The sequence below is a fragment of the Microcaecilia unicolor genome, chromosome 1 (genome assembly GCF_901765095.1).
Source record: "Microcaecilia unicolor chromosome 1, aMicUni1.1, whole genome shotgun sequence".
NCBI lineage: Eukaryota > Metazoa > Chordata > Amphibia > Gymnophiona > Siphonopidae > Microcaecilia > Microcaecilia unicolor.
In genome coordinates this window covers 455,625,166-455,647,812 of record NC_044031.1, presented here as the reverse complement: position 1 = coordinate 455,647,812, position 22,647 = coordinate 455,625,166, and the positions used below count along the sequence as shown (strand labels likewise).

The window sequence follows — 22,647 nt, the reverse complement described above, 5'->3', positions numbered from 1 at the left end:
CAATAAAATAAGAAACTGCAACATTAAAGAGCTGTGAGCTGACAGGGAGCTGAAGCAAAAGCATCTTCTATGAAAATGAACCTCATCCTGTGTGTTACGGTGGGTGAAAAGGCATGTGTTTGCATAATGCAACAACCTCAAAAACTTCTAGAAAGTAGCTGGAAATCATTTCCCGCTCTGGGCTCCCTCGGATAACATCACCCCAAAATCAGAACAGCAGCATCCTGCTTGTTCTCGGAGTACTGCAAAATGTCTGGCACATCAACTGATGAGACTGACATCACTCTTCAAAAATCTGCCTCTCTCGGATTTAGACTAAAAACAACAAGGCAGGAGGTCCACCAAATCCAACATGGAACATAAAAACAAAAGGTAGACCTTGTGGAAAACACAGTCTTTATTAGTCAATTAAAAGCTCACAGAAGTTTCAACATAAAGTGCCCGACATGGCCATGTTTCGCCAGAATAACAGGCTGCGTCAGGGGCAGTAGTAACTGCAAATACAAAATTAAAAAGAAGATTCAGATTTAAATCATAGAAACAAATGCAAAACAAAAACTTGAATCTAATAAAAAGAAGGCACTCCCAGACCATCCATCATCTTAAAACATGTAATCCAATATAAGAACTGATTACCTAAATAAAACAACATTGATACTTTAAACCATTATACAAACAGCTGGTGTAAAATCTCAAAATCAGCCTGGCTGGTGCAGCTGTTGAAATGTAGCAAGTGGAGCAAGTGGAGGAGTGGCCTAGTGGTTAGAGTGGTGGACTTTGGTCCTGGGGAACTGGGTTCGATTCCCACTGCAGGCACAGGCAGCTCCTTGTGACTCTGGGCAAGTCACTTAACCCTCCATTGCCCCAGGTACAAATAAGTACCTGTATATAATATGTAAGCCTTACTGAACCCGCTATGAGTGGGAAAGCGCGGGGTACAAATGTAATAAAAAAAAATAAGGGGATAAAAATGCCTACCGTGTTAAAAGAAACAATCTGGCTACAAAAATTTAAAATGGGGTATCAACCATATATACTCTGAGATCAGTCTTAATTGCAAAACGTGTATTCAGTAAAACCAAACATGCTTAAATACACACAATGTCATAATGAGTACAAAAACATGTACTGTAAAATGCATCTCACATCATAAATATGAATCCAGAAACAATGACAGTCATATAAAATGAAGTCAAAATTCATATTGGAAACATAAAAATGTACAAAATGCAAAATATAAAAGCAGTGTAAACACCTGTTTTGTATCACAAAAACAAACCAAAAATAAAATATAAAACAAACATCCAGAGATGTTCTAGGATCCATAACTACTAAAATCGATCTAAAAGAACATCTAAAAGGTCTTTAGAATCAATAAAAAAAAGTTTTAAAATGTAGTGGAATGCATAGGAAGCAGTGGTCTGCATTCCCATGATCTCAATGCATTTCAATTAAGTCATCAATGCATTCCAACCATGGAAGAAATCTCTAAATGTAAAACAGTCCTTAAAACATGAATAACACATTAAAAACATCTAAAAAGGTACTAAAACTACTGAAAAGATGTTACAACAACTTGTTATGGATCCTACCAGCCCATTAAAAAAAAACATCTTAAAAGGATCAAGCAAACTAAACCCCTTCTTCACTAAACCACCTGGCAGAGCCGACACAGCCTATTCAAAGTGAATGGGATGTTGGGATTAGCACATGGCTTAGTAAACAGGGAGTAAAAATGATGCATACTTAATTTTTTTTTTTTAATGTGAAAATTCAGAAACCAAAAGAAATATAGTAAGACATGTCCACAACAATCAGATACTTTGATGAACTGCAACCAAAATCAAAATATATAAAACAGAGATAGCGAAGATACTTACCTGTAGCAGGTATTCTCTGAGAACAGCAGGCTGATTGTTCTCACAATTGGGTCGACGTCCGCGGCGGCCCAGGAACCGGCAAACATTTTGCCAGCAAAATAAAAAAAAACTTTGTGGAATGTTCTGTCGCGCGAGTAACGCGAACCGCGCATGCGCGATCGTCTTCCCGCTTGCCGCGCAAGCGTGTCTCTCTAGTTTAATCAAAAAGCATGAACACAAGAACAAAAACTCCAAAGGGGAGGAGGGCAGGTTTGTGAGAACAATCAGCCTGCTGTCCTCTGAGAATAACTGCTACAGGTAAGTATCTTCGTTTTCTCAGAGGACAAGCAGGCTGCTTGTTCTCACAACTGGGTAATCCCTAGCATCCATGATCACCCAAAACAATGAACATTGGTCAATTGCACATCGCAACGGTGAGGACATAACAAAGATTGACCTGAAACCAAAATCAACTAATCGAGAGTGCAGCCTAGAACAGAATCAAAATGGGCCTAGGGGGGTGGAGTTGGATTCTAAACCCCAAACAGATTCTGTAGCACCGCCTGCCCAAACCGACTATTGCGTCGGGTATCTTGCTGAAGGCAGTAGTGAGATGTGAATGTGTGGACTGATGAACACGTTGCAGCCTTGCAAATCTCTTCAATGGAGGCCAACTTTAAGTGGGCCACTGACGCAGCCATGGTTCTAACATGAGCGTGACGTGACCCTGTAAAGTCAGCCCAACTTGGGCATAAGTGAAAGAAATGCAATCTGCTAGCCAATTGGAGATTGTGCGTTTTTCGATGGCAACTCCCCTCCTGTTGGGATTGAAAGAAACAAACAACTGGGCAGACTGTCTGAAGGGCTTGTCCGCTCCACGTAAAAGGTCAATGCTCTCGTGCAGTCCAAGGTATGTAAACTGCTTTTGCCAGGGCGGGTATGAGGATGGGGAAAAAATGTTGCCAAGAACTACCAAAGGCCTGAAGCTCACTGACTCTACGAGCTGAGGTAACAGCCACCAAGAAAATGACCTTCCAGGTAAAGTACTTCAGATGGCAGGAATTCAGTGGCTCTAAAGGAGCTTTCATCAGCCTGGTGAGAACGACGTTGAGATCCCATGATACTGGTGGAGGTTTGACAGGGGGCTTTGACAAAAGCAAACCTCTCATGAAGCGAACAACTAAAGGCTGTCTGGAGAGTGGCTTACCTTCTACACGGCGATGATAAGCACTAATCACACTAAGGTGGACTCTTACGGAGTTGGTCTTCAGACCAGATTCTGACGAGTGTAGAAGGTATTCAAGCAGGGTCTGTGTAGGACAAGAAAGAGGATCTAGGGCCTTGCTGTCACACCAGACGGCAAACCTCCTCCATTTGAAAAAGTAACACCTCTTGGTGGAATCTTTCCTGGAAGCAAGCAAGACTCGAGAGACACCCTCTGAAAGACCCAAGGAGGCGAATTCTAAGCTCTCAACATCCAGGCCGTGAGAGTCAGAGACTGGAGGTTGGGATGTAGAAACAACTCCACGTTCTGGGTGAAGAGGTTTGGAAAACATTCCATCTCCATGGTTCCTCGGAGAACAACTCCAGAAGAAGAGGGAACCAAATCTGGCATGGCAAGAAGGGAGCTATCAGAAACATGGTTCCGCAGTCTTGCTTGAATTTCAGCAAAGTCTTCCCAACTAGAGGTATGGGAGGATAAGCACAGAAATGACCTGTTCCCTAATGCACGAGAAAGGTATCTGACGCTAGTCTGTCGTGGGCATGGAGCCTGGAACAGAACTGAGGGACTTTGTGATTGATCTGAGTGACAAAAAGATCCACCGAGGGGGTGCCCCACGCTCGGAAGATCTTGCAGAGTACACCCATGTTCAGTGACCACTCGTGAGGCAGCATTACCCTACTCAGTCTGTTGGCGAGACTGTTGTTTACGCCTGCCAGATAAGTGGCTTGGAGAAACATGCCATGGCGGCGTGCCCAAAGCCACATCTGGACGGCTTCCTGACACAGAGGGCGAGATCCGGTGCCCCCGTGCTTGTTGGTATAATACATGGCAACCTGATTGTCTGTCTGAATCAATATAACTTGGTTGGACAGCCGGTCTCTGAAAGCCTGTAGAGCATTCCAGATCGCTCTTAATTCCAGGAGGTTAATCTGCAGACCTTTTTCCTGGAAGGACCAAGCTCCTTGAGTGTGAAGCCCATCTACATGAGCTCCCCACCCAAAGAGGGATGCATCCATCATCAGCACTTTTTGTGGCTGAGGAATTTGGAATGGACGTCCCAAGGTCAAATTGGGCTGAATCATCCACCACTGCAAGGAATTCCGAAAGTCGGTGGACAGTTGGATCACATCTTCTAAACTGCCCGCAGCTTGATACCACTGGGAAGCTAGGGTCCATTGAGCTGATCTCGTGTGTAGACGTGCCATGGGAGTTACGTGAACTATGGAGGCCATGTGCCCCAGAAGTCTCAACATCTGCCGAGCCGTGATCTGTTGAGACGTTCGAACCATACACACTAGGGACAGGAGATTGTCTGCCCTCGCCTCGGGGAGAAAAGCTCGAGCTGTCTTTGTGTTCAACAGTGCTCCAATGAACTCCAATTTTTGAACTGGGGTGAGATGGGACTTGGTATAATTGATCATGAACCCCAATAGTTCTAGCACCTGAATAGTCATTCACATGGACTGCAAAGCACCCACCTCCGATGTGCTGTTCACCAGCCAATCGTCGAGATAAGGGAACACATGCACTCCCAGTCTGCACAGCAATGCTGCGACTACAGCCAGGCACTTGGTAAACACTCTGGGCGCAGACGCCAGACCAAAGGGCAGTACACAGTACTGAAAGTTCTGTGTTCCTAGCCGAAACCGAAGATACTTCCTGTGAGCTGGGAGTATTGAGATATGGGTATAAGCATCCTTTAAGTCCAGAGAGCACAGCCAATCATTTTCCTGAATCATGGGAAGAAGGGTGCCCAGGGAAACCATCCAGAACTTTTCTCGGACTAGATAATTGTTCAGGCCCCTTAGGTCTAGGATGGGACGCATCCCTCCTGTTTTCTTTTGCACAAGGAAGTACCTGGAATAGAATCCCAGCCCTTCTTCTCCTGGTGGAACAGGTTCGACCGCATTGGCCTTTAGAAGGGCGGAGAGTTCTTCTGCAAGTACCTGCTTGTACTGGGAGCTGTAAGAATGAGCTCCTGGTGGGCAATTTGGAGGTTTGGATATCAGATTGAGGGTGTATCCTAACCGAACTATTTGAAGAACCCACCGATCGGAGGTTATGAGGCCACCTTTGGTGAAAAAACATCAACCTCCCCCCTACCGGCAAGTCGTCCGGCACGGACACTTTGACAGAGGCTATGCTGAACTGGAGCCAGTCAAAAGCTCGTCCCTTGCTTTTGCTGTGGAGCAGAATGGGCCTTAGACGCACGCTGTTGACGAGAACGAGCGCGCTGGGGCTGAGCCTGGGCAGGCTGCCGAGAAGCAGGAGTGTACCTACGCCTAGAGTAGGAATAGGGAGCTCTTCTCTTCCCTCCAAAAAACCTCTTAGATGAGGAGGCTGTAGCAGAAGGCACCTAGTGGGAGAGAGAATCCATGGCATCATTATGCTTTTTAATCTGATTAACAAGATCCTCTACTTTTTCTCCAAAAAGATTGTCCCCCCGGCAAGGAACATCCGCCATCCACTGCTGGACCGAATGATCCAGGTCAGAGACACGCAGCCATGAGAGTCTGCGCATCACTATACCTTGGACAGAGATCCTGGATGAAACGTCAAGTGTCAAAAGTACCCCTGGCCAGGAACTTGCGACATGCCTTCTGCAGCCTGACCACCTGGCGAAAAGGCTCAGCTAACTCCGCAGGGAGTGCATCAACCAAGCTGGACAGTTGACTTATCGAGTCCCGCAAGTGTATGCTCGTGAAGAGCTGGTATGATTGGATCTTGGCCGCGAGCATAGCGGCCTGTTGCGTCTTTCTCCCAAAAGAATCAAGAGTCCTAGCTTTTCTGCCTGGGGGCGCCGAAGCATAGTCTCTAGTACTCCTAGCTCTTTTGAGGGCGGAATCCACCACCATGGAATTGTGGGGTAATTGGGACCTCATCATTCCAGGTTCACCGTGGATCCAATATTGGGATTCTGCTTTCCTGGTTACCTCAGGGGCCAGACAGAGGGGCGGACCAGTTTCTCATAAGGACATCCTTCAGTACCTTATGAAGAGGGACTGTCACAGCCTCTTTTGGTGGAGAATAATCATCCAGGACTTCCAGCATGTCAGACCTGGGCTCATCCTCAACCTCCACAGGGAAATGAATAGCCGTAGCCATTTCCCGGACAAAAGAGGAAAAAGAAAGACTCTCTGGTTGAGATAATCTTCTTTCCATCAGAGAAGGGTCAGAGGAAATCCCAAAAGACTCACTGGAAGAGAAGTACCTGGAATCTTCCTCTGATTCCCACGAGCGCTCCTGCTCAGTGTCAGATGCAACCTGAGTCAAAGTACTCTGACAGTGGACCTGTCTCGACGCCGAGGAACGATGTCCTCCGTGGTGCTGTCAAGAAGTCGACACCCGATCCAACTGCGGCAAAGTTCCCTCCACCGATGTCGAAGGCGAGTCGACCTGGGTGGCAGCCGACGCAGATGCCGCAGGCGGCACCAGAGTGGGAGTCCACACCACAGGTGAAGGGACAGGCACCGCTACTGCAGATGACACATCAAAGCTGATTGTCACAGTAAGTGTTCCAGAAGTTCTGGAAACAAGTCCCGGATACGCTCATCAAGAGCTGCCATCGGAAAAAACTGTGGCGTCGGTGGGACAGGTGTGTCAGAATCAGTGGAGGCTTGGGATCAGGTACCGGGCTGCTAGGAGACCGACGCATCGGCACCTCCTGTATCGAGGGGGAGCGGTCCTCTCGGTGCCCGGGAGCTCCTGGTACTGTGCATCGAAGAAGAACGATGGTGCTTCTTAGCCTTCATTCGACGCATGTCATCGAGACTCCTCAGTACTGATGAGGAAGACGTGGAATACTCATGTCTCCTCGGGGCCAGGTCCGACGAAGGGGTGCCTGCATAGCAGGAGGCCTCGAGACAGGTGGAGACCCACTTGACGTCTCACTGCTCCCAGCGTGAGTTGGTCTCTCAGCAGGCATTACCTCGACATCGATGCCCCTGTCGATGACGCCGCCGACCTCGGTACCGATGTCGAAGGACCGGACCCAGCTCCAAAAGCTTCTCTGAGCCTCTCGAGACATTTGAGTCCGTTTCTTCATACGAAGACACAGAATACAAGCGGCTGGGCTATGGTCGGGCCCAAGACACTGGATACACCAGGCGTATCTGTACCTGAGATGGTCCGGTTGCACCGAGTACAACGTTTGAAGCCGTTGGGTGTCTTCGATGTCATGGAAGAAAAAAACGGTTTTGGCAAAACCAAACGACGCAATTGTGCCAAGAAGAAAAAGCACAAAAAAAGGGGAAAATCCCGACCGCACGGCCCAGAGGCCGGCCAAGTCGAAAAAGAAAGGAAACTTAAAAAGTGGACCAAAAATAAGAAATATAGGAAAAATAAACCTTTTTTAATTGTCTTTAGCAATTGAACAAAAAAACAAAAAAGACACGAAGAAACAACCGTGAAGAGAAGTTTTCCTCCTGGGCCAAACGGAGCGCAGTAGAAAAACACTGCCGCACCTAGCCACGGTGAAGAAAGAACTAGAGAGGCATGCTTGCGCGGCGGGCAGGAAGACGATTGCGCATGTGTGGTTCACATTGCTCGCTCGGTGGAACATTCCTCAAAGTTTTATTTTGCTTGCAAAATGTTTGCCGGTTCCTGGGCCGCTGCCGCGGGCATCGACCCAATTGTGAGAACAAGCAGCCTGCTTGTCCTTAGAGAACGGTCATACACATCACTCAGAAATTTAGTTCTTGGTTCAAACCATGGAGTGTTACTGTAGTGAACTTATATCTAAATCTTTGCTCAGTTTTTAGTAGAAGTTTGTCTAGATCTTTCCCTCACCATGAGGAACGTGGTATGCTGAGTACAAAAAAACAGTAATCTTTAAACATATGATTCTTCTCTATGGCGTGCTGTACTAGCAATTTCTTGAATACTTCTCTTTTAAGTGCACTCTTATGTTCAAAAATCCATTTGTTAAATGGTCTTATAGTTTTCCCTATGTAAAGCAATCCACATGGGCATTTTGCAAATATAGATAATGCCTGAGCTTTTACAGTTAGTAAAGCTTCTTAGTTCAAATCTGTCACCAATCGTGGGATGAACAAAAGTCTTAATATTAATATTGACTCTGCATACAGAGCATGATCCACACTTATAATGTCCCACAGGTTTTTGACTACTGTAGAAAGTGATCTATGAACCATCCTAGATGAACCATGGTTCAGGCCTGGAGAGCTAAAGAAAAGACCTAGGCCTCTGTGACTTCTGTTTGACATTTACATGACTCAAGGACTCATGATCTGTTGAGACACTCTTGTGGGTAAGCAAAAGAGGAATGGACAAGGGTGCAAGAACTGGACAAACTGGTTTAGTAACATCAAGGGAAACAGATGGCTGAATTGGGGAACAGGGTAGTTCCTTAAGGGGGATGACTAGGCCTTCTCAGAAAAGGATGGTCCCTTCCAAGAAATGATAACCTGCTCATTATCATATATCCAGTAAGTATTAACCACAATATTATCATATCCAATAAGTGTGATTATTGTCATATTACCTACATATGATGTGCTTTCATAACCAACATTATATAAGTGATTGTATGCCTTATGTAGAATGGAGCTTCGGACAGCAAACACTGTACTCCCATGAGAAAATTACTAATTGTAATCTGTAGTTGGTAAGTATTAAATTTGCTTTTCTCATACGTGGCCTTGGGTCTTTCTATCATTCCAGATTGTGGGTGGCTGGTACATAATAGTCTTGGGGTGGTAGAAGGGACCCTAAAACACTACCCTAGGTTAATGTGTCCTGGAAATGCAGTACAGACAAGAATATCTTTCAGATTCCATCCTTTCTTATGGGTGACCATGATGTGTCTATTTTGGAAATGGTCTAGCCCTTGAATAATATGTCAATGTTTATGCAAAATCCTGATGATGTCCCCTGATAGATATATGAATGGAAGTGACAACACAACTTTATTATTTGGTTCTCGTTTTCTTGGCTGTAGTGGCGCATCTCTATCAGTGGCTGCAGCACCTTCATGTCATCTGATTCACTTGTTTTTTTTTTTAAAAAGGAGTCCTTTGAACACAAACGTTTACATCTCAAAAATTGTCTGTATGGTAAATTCATTTTCAGTGTATGATTATAACAAAATCTAAACACTTGTTGACATCTGTTGGTTTTCTATACAAATCACTGCGGAAGGTCCCATCTTCACATATAATGCAGATGTCTAAAAAGGAGATACATTTTCTATCGAAAGACATCTGAAATTTGAGGTTTACATTAAATTCATTCAATGTTTTATAAAAATCCTGGAGTTCCTCCTCTGATCCTTTCCAGATCATGATGATGTCATCAATGTAGAATCAAGAATGCTTCTTATAAAAAAAATTTTCATACCTCTTACTGGCGCTATGCTATCATGCCGACTGATTAAGGATTATAAATCTGTCAAGATGGCAGCTGAGCATCCTGTTCCAAATTTAAAGGTCTACTTTTCGATGACGTGTCCCAATTATTATTATTTGTTACATTTTTTATCCCACATTTCCCCACCTATTTGCAGGCTCAATGTGGCTTACATAGTGCCGGAGATGCGTTTGCAGACTCCGGTGTTAACAAATACAGTGATGTTGAGATAAGATAAAGTTCATGTGGTACATCAACATAAGGTCATTCAATCAGGGGGCTAGGACTCAAATGAATGGATACAGATATTTAAATGAGAGTGGACCACTCTAATTCTGCATTTAACCCGTTAGGGTTTACAGTGTTAAATGTGTAGATCCAAAATTGTTCACAATAATTAAGTAATCTGTCTGTTTGACCTCCCTCCCACCCTACACTCACTACATCAACTATTCGCCATCTTATATCTTGCCAATTATGAGAATGCTGTGGCCAATGGGTGACTAACAGAGCTTGTAAATTTTCCACATTGATCCTGGATTTGTGTTCATTTAACCTCAATTTTATTGGACGCCCACTTCTGCTTATGTATATTCAATCACATGGGCATATTATTTCATATATAACATTGTTGCTATCACAGTTAACCTGGCTTTTTACTTTGAGTTTATAAGAACTAAATGGAACAGACCATTTTCGACCTGTAAGTGCTAGAGAGCACTATTGACAATGCCCGCATATTTCTTGAGATCCTGTCACCAAAGGATTACGGGGTTGATAGTATCTTTGAGGGGTCAATATTTCGCCTATTGTTTTACCCCTTTTGTATGCTATTGTCGGGAACTCTTCAAAGCCCGGATGTAGTTGCATAATGTGCCAATGGGATCTTAAGGACTGAACTATTCGGTTTGTCAAATGTGTAAATGGAAGTACACGTTAAATGGTTGTGTTCACTCCATTGTTGATCCTGCAGTAATAATGGTCTTTGGGCAAAACGGGCTCTAAGATATGCTTGCCATAATGATTTGTTTTGGTAGCCCCGTTCTTTAAATCTTTCAGTCATGACTTTTGCCTCACATTTGAAATCTTGTAATGCAGTGCTAATTGGCTAATTGGTAGGTTAAATTTTAGTTTGCATGGATGATAACTATTGAATCTTGTTTCTTTCTATTGGCTTACGATATACGGTTGTGGTCACCTTCCCCCCATCTTTTATGATCGTCTAGAAATTCAACTTGAGCAAAGTGATATTTAATGTGAACTTTAAATTAGGATCCAATTGATTTATCCATTGACCAAACTGTTTCAACTTTGCTTCCGAATCTCCCCAGAGAAAAAAAGATAACATCTAAAAACCTCTTCCAAAGTTTTATTGGTTGAAAATTAGTACTTGGATAAAGTTGTGGTGACTCAAAACGGGCCATGTACAATGTGGCTAGGAGCTCCCATGGCCACCCCCTTGATTTGTTTGTAAAATCCATCGTGCCAAAAATAATTTTCTTTGATGACTAAAGAAGCTAGCTCCATTAAAAAGGTAGTTGGTAATCTAGATGGTTGCTGATGATGTTCTAATATCTCACGAATCACCTGTAGTACCCCCAACTGGGGGATTACTTTATAGAGTGATGTGACATCCAAAGTGGCGAGCCACACATTTTCAATATTAACTGTAGAGGTTTCAAGGACATTTATAAAATGTGTATTATCTCTTAAATAGGATGGTATTTTTGGAACTTCCGGTTGTAAGATTTTGTCCAAAAAGATTGATAACGGTTCTAAAACTGTCTCTCTAGTGGATACTATTGCTCGACCTGGTGATACACTAACATCTCTGTGTAGTTTAGGCACAAAGTACAATTTTGGTGCTTTTGGTTGTGATTCCATCAAAAACATTGCTTCCATGGATGTCAGTATCCCTCTTTTCTGGGCTGGTTCTACTATGTCTTTAATGTCCCATTGAATATCCTGTACTGGATTGTAGTCTATTTCATATAGGTAGTCTGACCTATTAGTTGACGGTCTGCTTCTCGTCTGTATGATTCCACAGATTGTATAACGGTGGCCCCGCCTTTATCTGCTCTTATAACAATTAAATCTTTGGCATTAGAGTGGTCCACTCATTTAAATATCTGTATCCATTCATTTGAATCCTAGCCCCATGATTGGGCCACGTCATCCATACTGATTTCTGCTGACTCATTAAAATCTCCTACACCAAATACATCAGCGTAGTGATGCTTTCTAGCAGGATAGCTGCCTTCTGTATGGGTAGGTTGGTTTTCTTGTTGAAGAAGTTTGTGCTGCCATGGTAGATGGGGATGTTTGCAGTGTGGATCAGTGGCCCTTTATGAGGTCCACAATCTCCCAGACCTTGTCACAAAAGAGATTCTCCTGCAAGCTTTCCAAAAGGCTGGAGGCCCCAAGGCACTTAAAGCTTCTCGTTCCAGACAGTGGCCATAAATGATGTTCAAGTTGGTGCTGAAAGCCTTATATGTTGACCTAAATCAGATTCCTTGCATTCTCACCTGAGCTGTGTCTAACAGCGTACCTATAAATTCATATTGAGAGGTAAGGTTCAAATGGGATTCTGGGTAATTTATGACAAACCCTACTGACTCCAGCATTTGAACTGGTTATGTGCATTGACATATGAGCCCCTTTGTGAGATGGGAGTCTTGATACAGAAACATATTCACTCCCACACTGCAAAGATGAATGGCTACCATGGCGAGGTAATTTATGCACACAAATGGAGCTGATGCTAAGCCAAATGGAAGGAGGTGATACTGGTGGTGGTAACACAAACCTGAGATACTTCCAGACTGGGCTGTGTCCCTATGTGGGTATATGACTTTTTGAAGTCCAGAGAACATTACCAGTCTCCTTTTGAAAGAAGGGAATCAAAATGCCCAGGGAAACTATCTTGAACCAGAAACTTGTTCAAGGTCCTTAGTTCTAGGATGAGATGACTCCCTCATTTTCTTTCTGATCAGGAAATTCTTGGAATAAAAATCTTCACCTTTTTTCCTAGTTAATCATATTGGTCTCTAAGAATGAAGAGAGTTCCTTGATAAATATTTCCTAATCCTGATAATTTAATCAAGAGGCTCTGGTATGGCAATTTGGTGGTTATGACCAATATTTAAGAATTGTAATCCTAATGGACAATCTGTAGAATTTGGTGGTCGGAGGTCATAATGGGCCACAACTTACTTAAGACTGTACCCTTGGATCTTACCGGAAGAACATCCGGTATGGACAGTGGAAATCTGGTTTTAATCTAGTTGAGCCAGTGAAAACCCTGTCCAACAGGTCTGAGAAGCAGGCTGAGGCTTCTGAGCCTTCTGTCACTAATTGGAGGGTAGCTACACCTGTGAGAGTAGTAAGGTTGCCATGACACGAATGGTGGGTTGAACATGGCTTTGAAGAGAGACTTCAGCATTTCACAGTGCTCCTTTATGAGAGAAACTGGACCTTAGAGCCCATTTCCAAACAAATTCTCTCCTTGACATGAAATGACCTTTTCCTGCACATTATAACAAGATCAGAACCTTGCAATCATGAATCTGAGTTCCAGTAACCATTACAGAAAATGCTATCACAAAAGCATCTGAAATTGACCTGTTTGGACTCTTTTAATATGCATGCTTCAGTTAGGGGTCCTTTTACTAAGGTGCGCTGAAAAATGGCCTGTGGTAATGTAGACGCGTGTTTTGGGCGCACACAGAATTATTTTTCAGCACACCTACAAAAAAAAAAAGGCTTTTTTTTTTTTGTAGGTGTGCTGAAAAATAATTCTGTGTGCGCCCAAAACGGATGTGCGGCAAAATCAAAATTGTTGCGCGTCCATTTTGGGTCTGAGACCTTACCGCCAGGCATTTACCTAGCGGTAAAGAATCTGGGCGGTAATGACCTATGCATGCCAACTGCCACTTGGCACATGTCCATTATATGCGCCCGAAAATTAAAAAAATATTTTTCAGAAGTATCGGATGCATGCCAAAAATGAAATTACCGCAAAAGCAACGTGGTAGTCCCGTAGTAACTACACTTTGGCACGCACTGGGCACGTGTAGACGCTTACGCGGCTCACCCCACAGTGTACAAGAACTTACTGAGTACATTAAAGACCCCATAATATGACAGTAGATGTGGACCACAAGGTCCATTCACTCTGATCAAATCTAATATCATAAAACAGAGCCTCCCATTGCTCAAGAACTTAGTATTCTCTATGCCTATGCTATACTGTTTGGAATAGTGTGGCAAGATTCAAGGAAAAGAAATTAACAGGTATTAATAAATTTTGTTTTCCTGTTCATCATGCCATACTAGTCCAGTAGTGGATGGGGGAAGATGAGGCTCCATGAATTACTGTTCTGACAAAGCTGTGTTCCATCTGGCCAGCTAGTCAATCATGTTGCTACCCTGCAGACATCCTCAGGTGTCAACATCCTGAAGCATGGGACCTGTACAGTCAGCCACCGACTTCCTTCCAGTCTAGTATGGGTTGAAAGATGCCATCCCTTTTTGTTATCACAAAGTAAATGGAATAATGGCCCTGGCCCAACTCCTGCTGGGGCACTGGTGTGTCCCCTGAACAGCCTGTCTTTTCAGAAGGGATCCACAGGAGGACACCATAAAGGCATCAGAAATGAGTTCTACAAAATCCAAGGCATAATTCTGAAGGACCACCTCCAGCACCCACTGGTTGGAGGTGACAAGGGCCCACTCGCAGTAAAAAAAAAAAAGGCTACGCCTATCAGACACCCATACCACTAAGGGGCCTGGGGGACCATCACTGGGAGGCCTTAGAGGGAATGGTGGAGGAGCTGCATTCCAAGGATGTTTGATAACAGGATATAGCATGATGTTACAAGGCTGAAGCCGGTCTCCATCCACTCCACCCAAGGAGGTTTTAATTCTCCCCAATGGAGCCACTGCCATCATCATCTTGGTACACCCAAAACAATGAAATTGATAGGGTGACATGCTGCCACCTACTGGCTTCAGCCCACATAATGGGCCAGATAAGCTCATGCCGTCTCCTGTTATCAAATCTCCTTGGTGCATCCCTTGCTACACAAAGGTTGCCTCCTCTTTGATACCTGTGACCTTGACTGCTCATGGGCAAATTTTGAGAAAGCACAACATACCCTCAGTTTCTCAAGCATCCCCTGCCCCAGGGGGGGGCATGGCTATCCCCAAGATTCTTCATTATCTTCTCCAACTCTTCACCAAAGATCAGCCAACATACTCAGGTATGTTGTGGCAGTGGCACAGCCATGGGGGGGGGGGGGGGGGGGCCTGCCCCAATTTGGGTTCAGGTCTCCAAAGACTGCTAGTTTGGATGGTGGAGGTCCCCAAGCCCTGCCAGCAGAAGTTTTCCTGCAGCGATATTCTCCGTCATGCTGCTCAATTTCACTATAACCGAGCAAGCGTGCTAGGAAAGCAGTGCAGGCAGCATGGCACTGAATATTGCCTCAGGAAGGCTTCTGCTGTAGGGCCTTATGGACCCTCGCCAGCCCAGATATGTGAGGTTGTGGCAGGAGTGGACAGAGGCAGGGAGGTGGGGCAAAATGTACCCCCCCCCCCCACTTTGGGCTAAGGCCCTCCCCCCCAAATCAAGGTCTGGCTACATCTCTGTGTCTTGGACATGGAATCTACTACCCAATGACAGTCACAATCATTGAAACCACAGAACTGGAACACATGCTGATCAAGTCACACATAGCATCCACCAGGAATGCTGTGCAGGATTCCAGGCAGGACAATTTTGGAGACTCCAGCAAAAGCTGCATCCAGAGTAATAGCACATGTGCAACATACCCCCTCACAAACTGAAATCTGGGAGGTCACTGCTGTGGAATGCTTAACAATCGACCCCCTCCCACTTTAACAGTAATTAGGGGGGGGTTGTTTGTTTTTTGTTTTATTTTGGTTTTTTGGGCCATTGCCGAGACTAGGGCATCCCCCTTTCAAATTGAAACAACTTGTCCAGCTTTTCCTGGTGAAAGGGGCACAGAATCTGGTAGTGAAAAATATTTTCACTTAGTGCAACAGTAAAGTCCTAAGTGCAAGGAGATTTAAAAAAAAAAAAAATGGATGGATACGCATCTAAAAGAACACTGATACCGACCTAAAACAGAACAAGAAACCAAAGCAGCCTTGAAAATGGAGTGTATGATTTAATGTTAAAAATCTCATTTGGTGCAATTTTAAAGTGCTAAGTGCGAGTGTTTCAATGAGTGTGAAAAAGTGCCCAGTTGCAGGCATCTTCTCTACGCAAGGTATGATTCTGTTATTTTTTCTCTTTAGCCCCTTTGGTTTTTATTCACATTCTTGTTGATATTCACATTTTTATAAGGGCAGCATTTTTGCTGTTTCTCTTGTATCTGGGCAGTTTTTCACACTTATTTTTTTCAAATCTCCCTGCACTTAGCATTTTATCATTGCACTCAGTGAATTTTTTTTTCATCACCAGATTCATGTTTTATAAATATACTAGTAAAAAAGCCCCATTTCTGATGCAAATGAAACGGGAGCTAGCAATGTTTTCTTCTGTGTGCATGTGGGAGTGTGTGTGTTCCTGCCCTCTGGCCTCTCTCCCCTCCCCTCTCTGAGTCCTTCACTGTTATAGAGCCAGCGATTTGATTTCGTGCTCTGCTGTTTTCCTTCACTGACTGTGTTACAGAGAGGGCGGGGCAGACACTCATAGGGAAACCGGATATCTCGCCCCCTTCACACTTCCGGCTGGAGGCTTCATAGAACGTTGGTGTTGCCTTTTATATAGAGAGATATAGTGTTTCCATGAATATTTTTCACCCTCTCACTGGATTTGTTATAGGATTTACACATCCTTCACTATTACATCAGTTGTAGAATTATTTTTCAATAAGACTGTTTTATCATTTGTATGATTCTGTTCTCTTTTTTATAAGACTTGACCCCATAAAAATATTGACACAGTCACTAACCGATACATTTGATGATTGTCGCTGCACAAGGTTTGTACATTATGCAACTCACACTAGTTTTGTTTTTAATTCAATTGATCTGTTCTTTATTTTTTATCTGCTCTTGCAATGACTTTCGTTTTATCTATACTGTAGTTTGTATTATTTATTTATAGGATTTAATTACTGAGTTTATGTTAATATTTTGTTTGTTACTTAGTACTATAATTGTATACAATATATTATACAATTGTTTTAATTTAGTGCCTTTTTATTATATTAATGTATGTTTGTGATTCTTTTATACTATCAATGTTTTCTCACCTAGACCACTGATGCAGGCAGTTTTTCTGAAACATGGATCATGTCAGGTCTGTTTAATAAAGTATTGAATTTGACGCCTCCTGTTCTTGAAGGCTCCTTGTGCTTTTTTGGCTATTTGCTCTTATGCTATTTCTGACAGTATTCCATCTGGGTTTCATATTATGGGAATTTTAGAAGTCTTGTACTGCCTTTATATGTATGAATGACAAAAGCATGTAAATAGCTATTTTAGAATTCACCATTTACACACGCAGATCAACAGTATGCAGAGCTTTCATGGGGGCATGCTGTGCACGGGCCAGAAAGATGTAAGTGCATTTATGATTTTGCAGTAGCATATATGCATACTTTTAAAAATGTTTAGACACTGGCACTTATACCTGCTCTGAAGCAAGTACATCAGCTGCTTGTTTGGACTTGGCACATCAAAATTTAAAAACAAAACAAAAATATCACTCTATTCCTTAATTGGTTTTTCCTGATTCCAGTTTTATAAAATCCAACACTTACAAGTGTATTTGTGAAAATGGCACTTACATGTTCAAAATTATGAGTGGTGCTATTCATTTTTAGATATTTTTTTCTTAAAATGGCTCACCCCACTGTATGTGTGGAATCTGCATGTGAATTCCAGGTGTCCTTATACATATTTTGCAAAAGGCTGTACATTCTTAGAGCCTTTTCTAAAATACTTGGAGAATTGTGCACGGCCTGATCTGGACATCCCATTAATTTCTTAGATGGGCTATGCTAAATTGAGTTTCATATGAAGAAATTTGTATTCAAAAGCAGTAGTGTCTGTTAATGACAAATATGTGGTTGTAAATATTGTGGTAAATAAACTATAACTTCGTCTTATGACCATTTTAATAATTAAAAGAAAAAGTATAGGAGAAAAAAAGCCTCTGTACGTCTGCAGTCTAAATTTTTATCTTGTTTATAGACTCACAGAACAGCACTTCATCGGCTAAAAAACCACTTGTATATTTCTTGTTTACTTTCTTCTTTTCTATTTTTGTTTTTATGGCAGTAAAAAAGAACACAGCTACAACACAAATATGAAAGCACAACACAGTTCATTGATAATGTAGGAGAACGTTGGCAGTTACCAGACCTGAGATTTCCTTTATAAAGCCTCCTGTGAATGATGGGCGAAAGGGAACCCCGTTGGGAGATATAGATACAAAAGATAAGTGCCAGCTCCCATGGTTTTGTGAACAGCTTTGTGACCGGATGTGTTAAAGTGCTATATACAATGACTTTACTAACAGTTTTGATAAAAAATGTAAAAACTTAAGAACAAAAATATAAAAGAAGTGAAGAAGAAAGTTGTTTTCTATTTGGGTGGTTGAGTTTTTATTTTTAGAAGTGTCTGTTAATGAGACAAATGCAAAATACTATGAAAAATAAGCAGAGCTTATGTAAAGATGATTTTTTTTCATAAAATCTAACAAATAGCATTGCTCAAAGACAACTGGCCTGATATAGGCTGCCAAGAAGCAAAAAATCCCAAACAAAAACAGTTGTATATAAGAAGTACTGAGCCTCAGATCCTGGCTTCATTTCTACTTAAGTAGGGACATTTGGTAGGGGGAGGGAGAATTTGGATACATGAGATCAATATGTTAATAAATTTCATGACAACTATGAATCAGAATAAAGGCCATGCAGCTAGAGTATTTTCTTTTCTTGTTCACTCTTACCCAGGTATCTGAATCATAACATTTTGAATGGGTAATAACTGAATCAATTTTTAAAGCCCACTTTTAAAGGTACACTTGAATAATCAACACCAGCCAATATTCAGATATTAGCACTGCATTTTCAGGTATAGAGGTGGGTGGTGGACAACTTAGTACAGCTTTTCTTTTCTCCTACATTGTCCAGAGAGCTATCCAAATACCGGCACTGAATACTGTACCCAGATAAATTCTGGCTCTGAACATCAGACCATGCTGGCACTATCCTGAATTTTCACTGGCATTAACCTGATAATACCACTGAGAATCCAGGTATGGCCCCTAGTCAGTGGCACTTATATGGATAGCAGTTGCTACTCCCAAAATCAGTGCCACTGAATGTCAAGCAGAAAATATTTAATCCATTTAATAAATACACTAAGCTGTTGATGGAAAGTCCTCAATGAACTAAGATTAGCCCTAATTTTGTTTAACTTATTGCACTCTCTTACAACTTACCTAGGTGCAGATATAACAGAAACTCCAAAGTTGACCCTTCCACTTCCATCTGTCTTGTGTGGCTGGTTTGGAGGAATGATCTGAAAAATAAAATCTCTGTCAAACTTCTTGTTTATGTATTTGTGTGTACATTATTATCCCCTTCATTCTATTAGCATTTCTGTGTGTACACTTACACATGTAAAATAGCAGTGGTGCGCTCAGCCGCTATAATTACACATTAAAATGGCTTGGCATTTATATGTAAGGGGGGGGGGGCTTAGTGCATAACTATAAGAAGGACCCTCCCTTTCCATATGCAGAAATATGAACATCCTAACAGTAATACTGTGAGACCACTGCTAGGGGCACCATTTTGTCAGAAGCACCGGCAAGGACAAGAGCAACTCAGGATCACTCCTGCCCCTGGATCCACTACAATACTAGGGACTTTCCCAGCAAGACTACAGGGCTCGGGAATGCTAAAGCACTGTGGCCCCTTTAAGATGTGATCAGGAAATATGAAACAATTTTGGCCCATAGACGTCAAAACATTAAGTCTGTTTTGAGGACCTGGGCTTGTTTAGACCTCTTTTGTCAGGAGCCACATAGCATTGTATCCCTTGTGTATCCCTGCTATTTGTCTCCAGGTATTGCCATGGAACTCTGATTATGTTATGCTGATCTTCTTTGTGTTTATTTCGGGGGGTTTCTGTTTGATTTTGTGTTTACTTTTGTATTATCTGTATGACAAAACCTTTAATAAAAACATAATAATAATAAAAAAAAAGATGTAGCCCGAGAGCATCAGACCATGGCTCTGAGTCCCGAAGCTCTCAGAATGCTGGAAGAATTCCAAGGTGACTCACAAACCACATTATTCATTTACCACAGTAGTCAGCAACCTACCAGACTGTGATATCACAGGTTGGTGATTCCCATGGTAAATGCTTGTCTTTTACCATATGTTGATAATTTTCCCCTGAACAATAATAATGAAGACTATCTGCACTAGTATGCACTACAGGAAACAAAAGGCAAAAAAAAAAAAAAAAGCCAAGATACGTATCTCTAGCAATGTTCCCCATGGACATCTGGACAGAAGCCCTCACAAACAGTTCATACCATTCAACAAAGCCTGCATAGGAAAATGCTTTCCCTATGTTGAAGATCAACAGAAGTTTCAAAACTGACAGCATGTATATGCCACTTCCCAAATTGCATCATCAATGCAAGGCCATCTTAATTTGTTATGTACATTAGTATGGAATATTACTCCAAACAGAGGGAAGATATATCAGGACTTCTAACCTGTTGTCTATGGAAAACACCTGAAAAAGATAAGTAACTTGGCTTTTTATTTAGGACAAGCAAAAATAAGAAAAAGACTGCCAGTTGACAAATATGTTTTTGCCAACAACAAACGAGATAAAGCAGTGGGCCCAGCTTGGGACAAGAAAAAGGCAAAACCTCAAAACCAGAAGAAGCATGATTTAATGAAGGATCTGACGCGGCCCGTGTTTCGACTATGTGCATGTGTCAGGGGTCAAAAGAAAGAATTAGCATACAGCTTCATATTCTCCTGCAATACATGACTGATGTTGCCACTCTGGATGAGAGTCTGGAGGTGGCAGCTAAATAAGGTGGCTGCAGTATATATCCAGGAATTGAGTCAAACGGAATAAAAATTATGCAGGCAAGAGACAGCAATCCTGCATAATTATGCAGGAAACAGACAATGAAATCCTTATGGAAGGGAAGGAGTAAACTAATAGGACTATATTATCATCTGCCATGCCAGAACAAACATATAGAGGAAGAAATGTTAATAGAAATTAGAGAAAATAAAAAATTTGGAAAAAGTATAATAATGGGTGATTTCAATTACCTCAAAACAGATTACAAGTGTCATGTCAGGAAATGCTAGGGAGATAAAATTCCTAGACAAAATAAATTACTCCTTCTTAAGCAACTGATCCAAGAACCAACAAGAGGAAGAGCTATTTCAGTGGAATGCAGGACTTAGTGCGAGATGTAATGGTGCTGGCTGGGTTCGCTAGAAAACAGTAATCATAACATGATCAAATTTGTGTTATTAACTGGAGTGAAGTCACTAAGGAAATGTACTGTAGCAGCATTTAACTTTCAAAAGGACAACTATAAAAAAATGAGAAAATGAGTTAAAAAAAAAAAAGCTAATAGCAGCAGCCATAAAGGTTAGGACTTTAAATCAGGCATGGAGGTTGTTTAAAAATGTCATCTTGGAAGCCCAGACTAGATGTATTCCATGTACTAGTAAAGGTAGAAAGAAGAGCAAATGACAGCCAGCACAGTTAAAAGGTGAAGTGAAAGAGACTATTAGAGCCAAAAGAACATCTTTCAAAAATGGAAAAAGGATCCAGAAAACAAGAAGCAGTACCGGGAAATTAGATGCAAAGCAATGATAAAGAAGGCTAAAAGAGAAAATGAAAAGAAACTTGTAGCAGAGGCAAAAACTCATAGAAATAACTTTTTCAGGTATATAAGAAGCGGAAAACCTGTAAGGGAATCAGTGAGGCCATTAGATAATCAAGAAGTAAAAGAGACACTCAGGGAGAACAAAGCCAAAGTGGAGAGACTGAACTAATTTTTTGGTTCAGTCTTTACTGAAGAGGATGTAAAAGATTTTCCAGTCCCAGAAAACAGAAAGGCAACTAGTTCACAAAACCCAAGCAAAGGAATATGCAGGAGTTTGCTCTCTTTTCACTAGAGATCTTCCTGTGCCAGAAATGTTAAAGATCACTAACCATTTTAGTTGCTGCCCTCTGGACTATCCTTTTGAAAGTGTAGTCTCCAAAACTTTACATATAAAGTCTCACCAAAGACATTTGGAAAGACAGGATGCATGTGCAGATCTTTATCTAATGTCATTTACTGTGTTACTTACAGAGGCATTATCACCTCCTTTTCCTGCTGGCCATTTGCCTCTCTCTAAGCATTCTTTTGACTTTTGCCATCATCTTTTGTACCTATGTAGCCACCTTAAGATCAAGAGAAAAATCACAATCAGGTCCTGCTCTTCTTTCTTACACAGATGTATTTTACCCACTGTATCGATACTACCTCCTTGGATTTTGCAGCCCAAATGCATGACACTGTAGTCTTATTAACACTAAATCTTACTTGTCAAAATATAGACCTTTTACTGGTTCCCTCCTCATATTAGCCACACCTTCCAGGATGCCTACCCTGTTGCAAATTTTGGTATCATCTACAAAGACGTAAACCTTTCTGCAATAGTGCCTTAAAAAAAGGTTGAAAATAAATTGTCCTTCAGATCAAGAAATCATCTGAAGGACCATTTCTTGCAGCATGTCACTGTCAACACCCCTGTCCATCAAAGTGAATGTCATTTGCCACCCACCTTTTTTGCCTCTCCACTCAACCAGTCGCCTATTTTAGGGTTCATACTAAAGCTGCTCAGTCTGTTTATGAATTACCTATACAAACAGAAAAAGTAAACACTGGGCCTTCAGGAATGAGAAAAATGCAATCCTTTATTAATGATGAATACCCGACACGGGCCGTGTTTCGGCGTACAAACGCCTGCATCAGGGGTCAAAAAGCTCTTCTAGGTCAGCTAGTTAGCTAGTAGATAAAGATGATTAACAAACAGCTTATATTCCCTTTATAAATATATGTTCAAACGTAATGAGCATTCATCATAGTATTGCACATCTCTGAAAAGTAGCTGATTGGCT

General features: G+C 42.0%; 1 protein-coding gene across 2 annotated transcripts in view; it reads right to left on the bottom strand.

The window, feature by feature from the left end:
• Positions 1-22,647, bottom strand: part of SMCHD1 (structural maintenance of chromosomes flexible hinge domain containing 1) — a 735,404-nt gene that overhangs the window by 291,781 nt on the left and 420,976 nt on the right. For both annotated transcript variants that reach the window (XM_030213010.1, XM_030213015.1), the window contains exon 31: positions 18,929-19,008. In XM_030213010.1, coding sequence (XP_030068870.1) covers positions 18,929-19,008 — 80 coding nt within the window. The remainder of the gene's footprint in view (positions 1-18,928; positions 19,009-22,647) is intronic.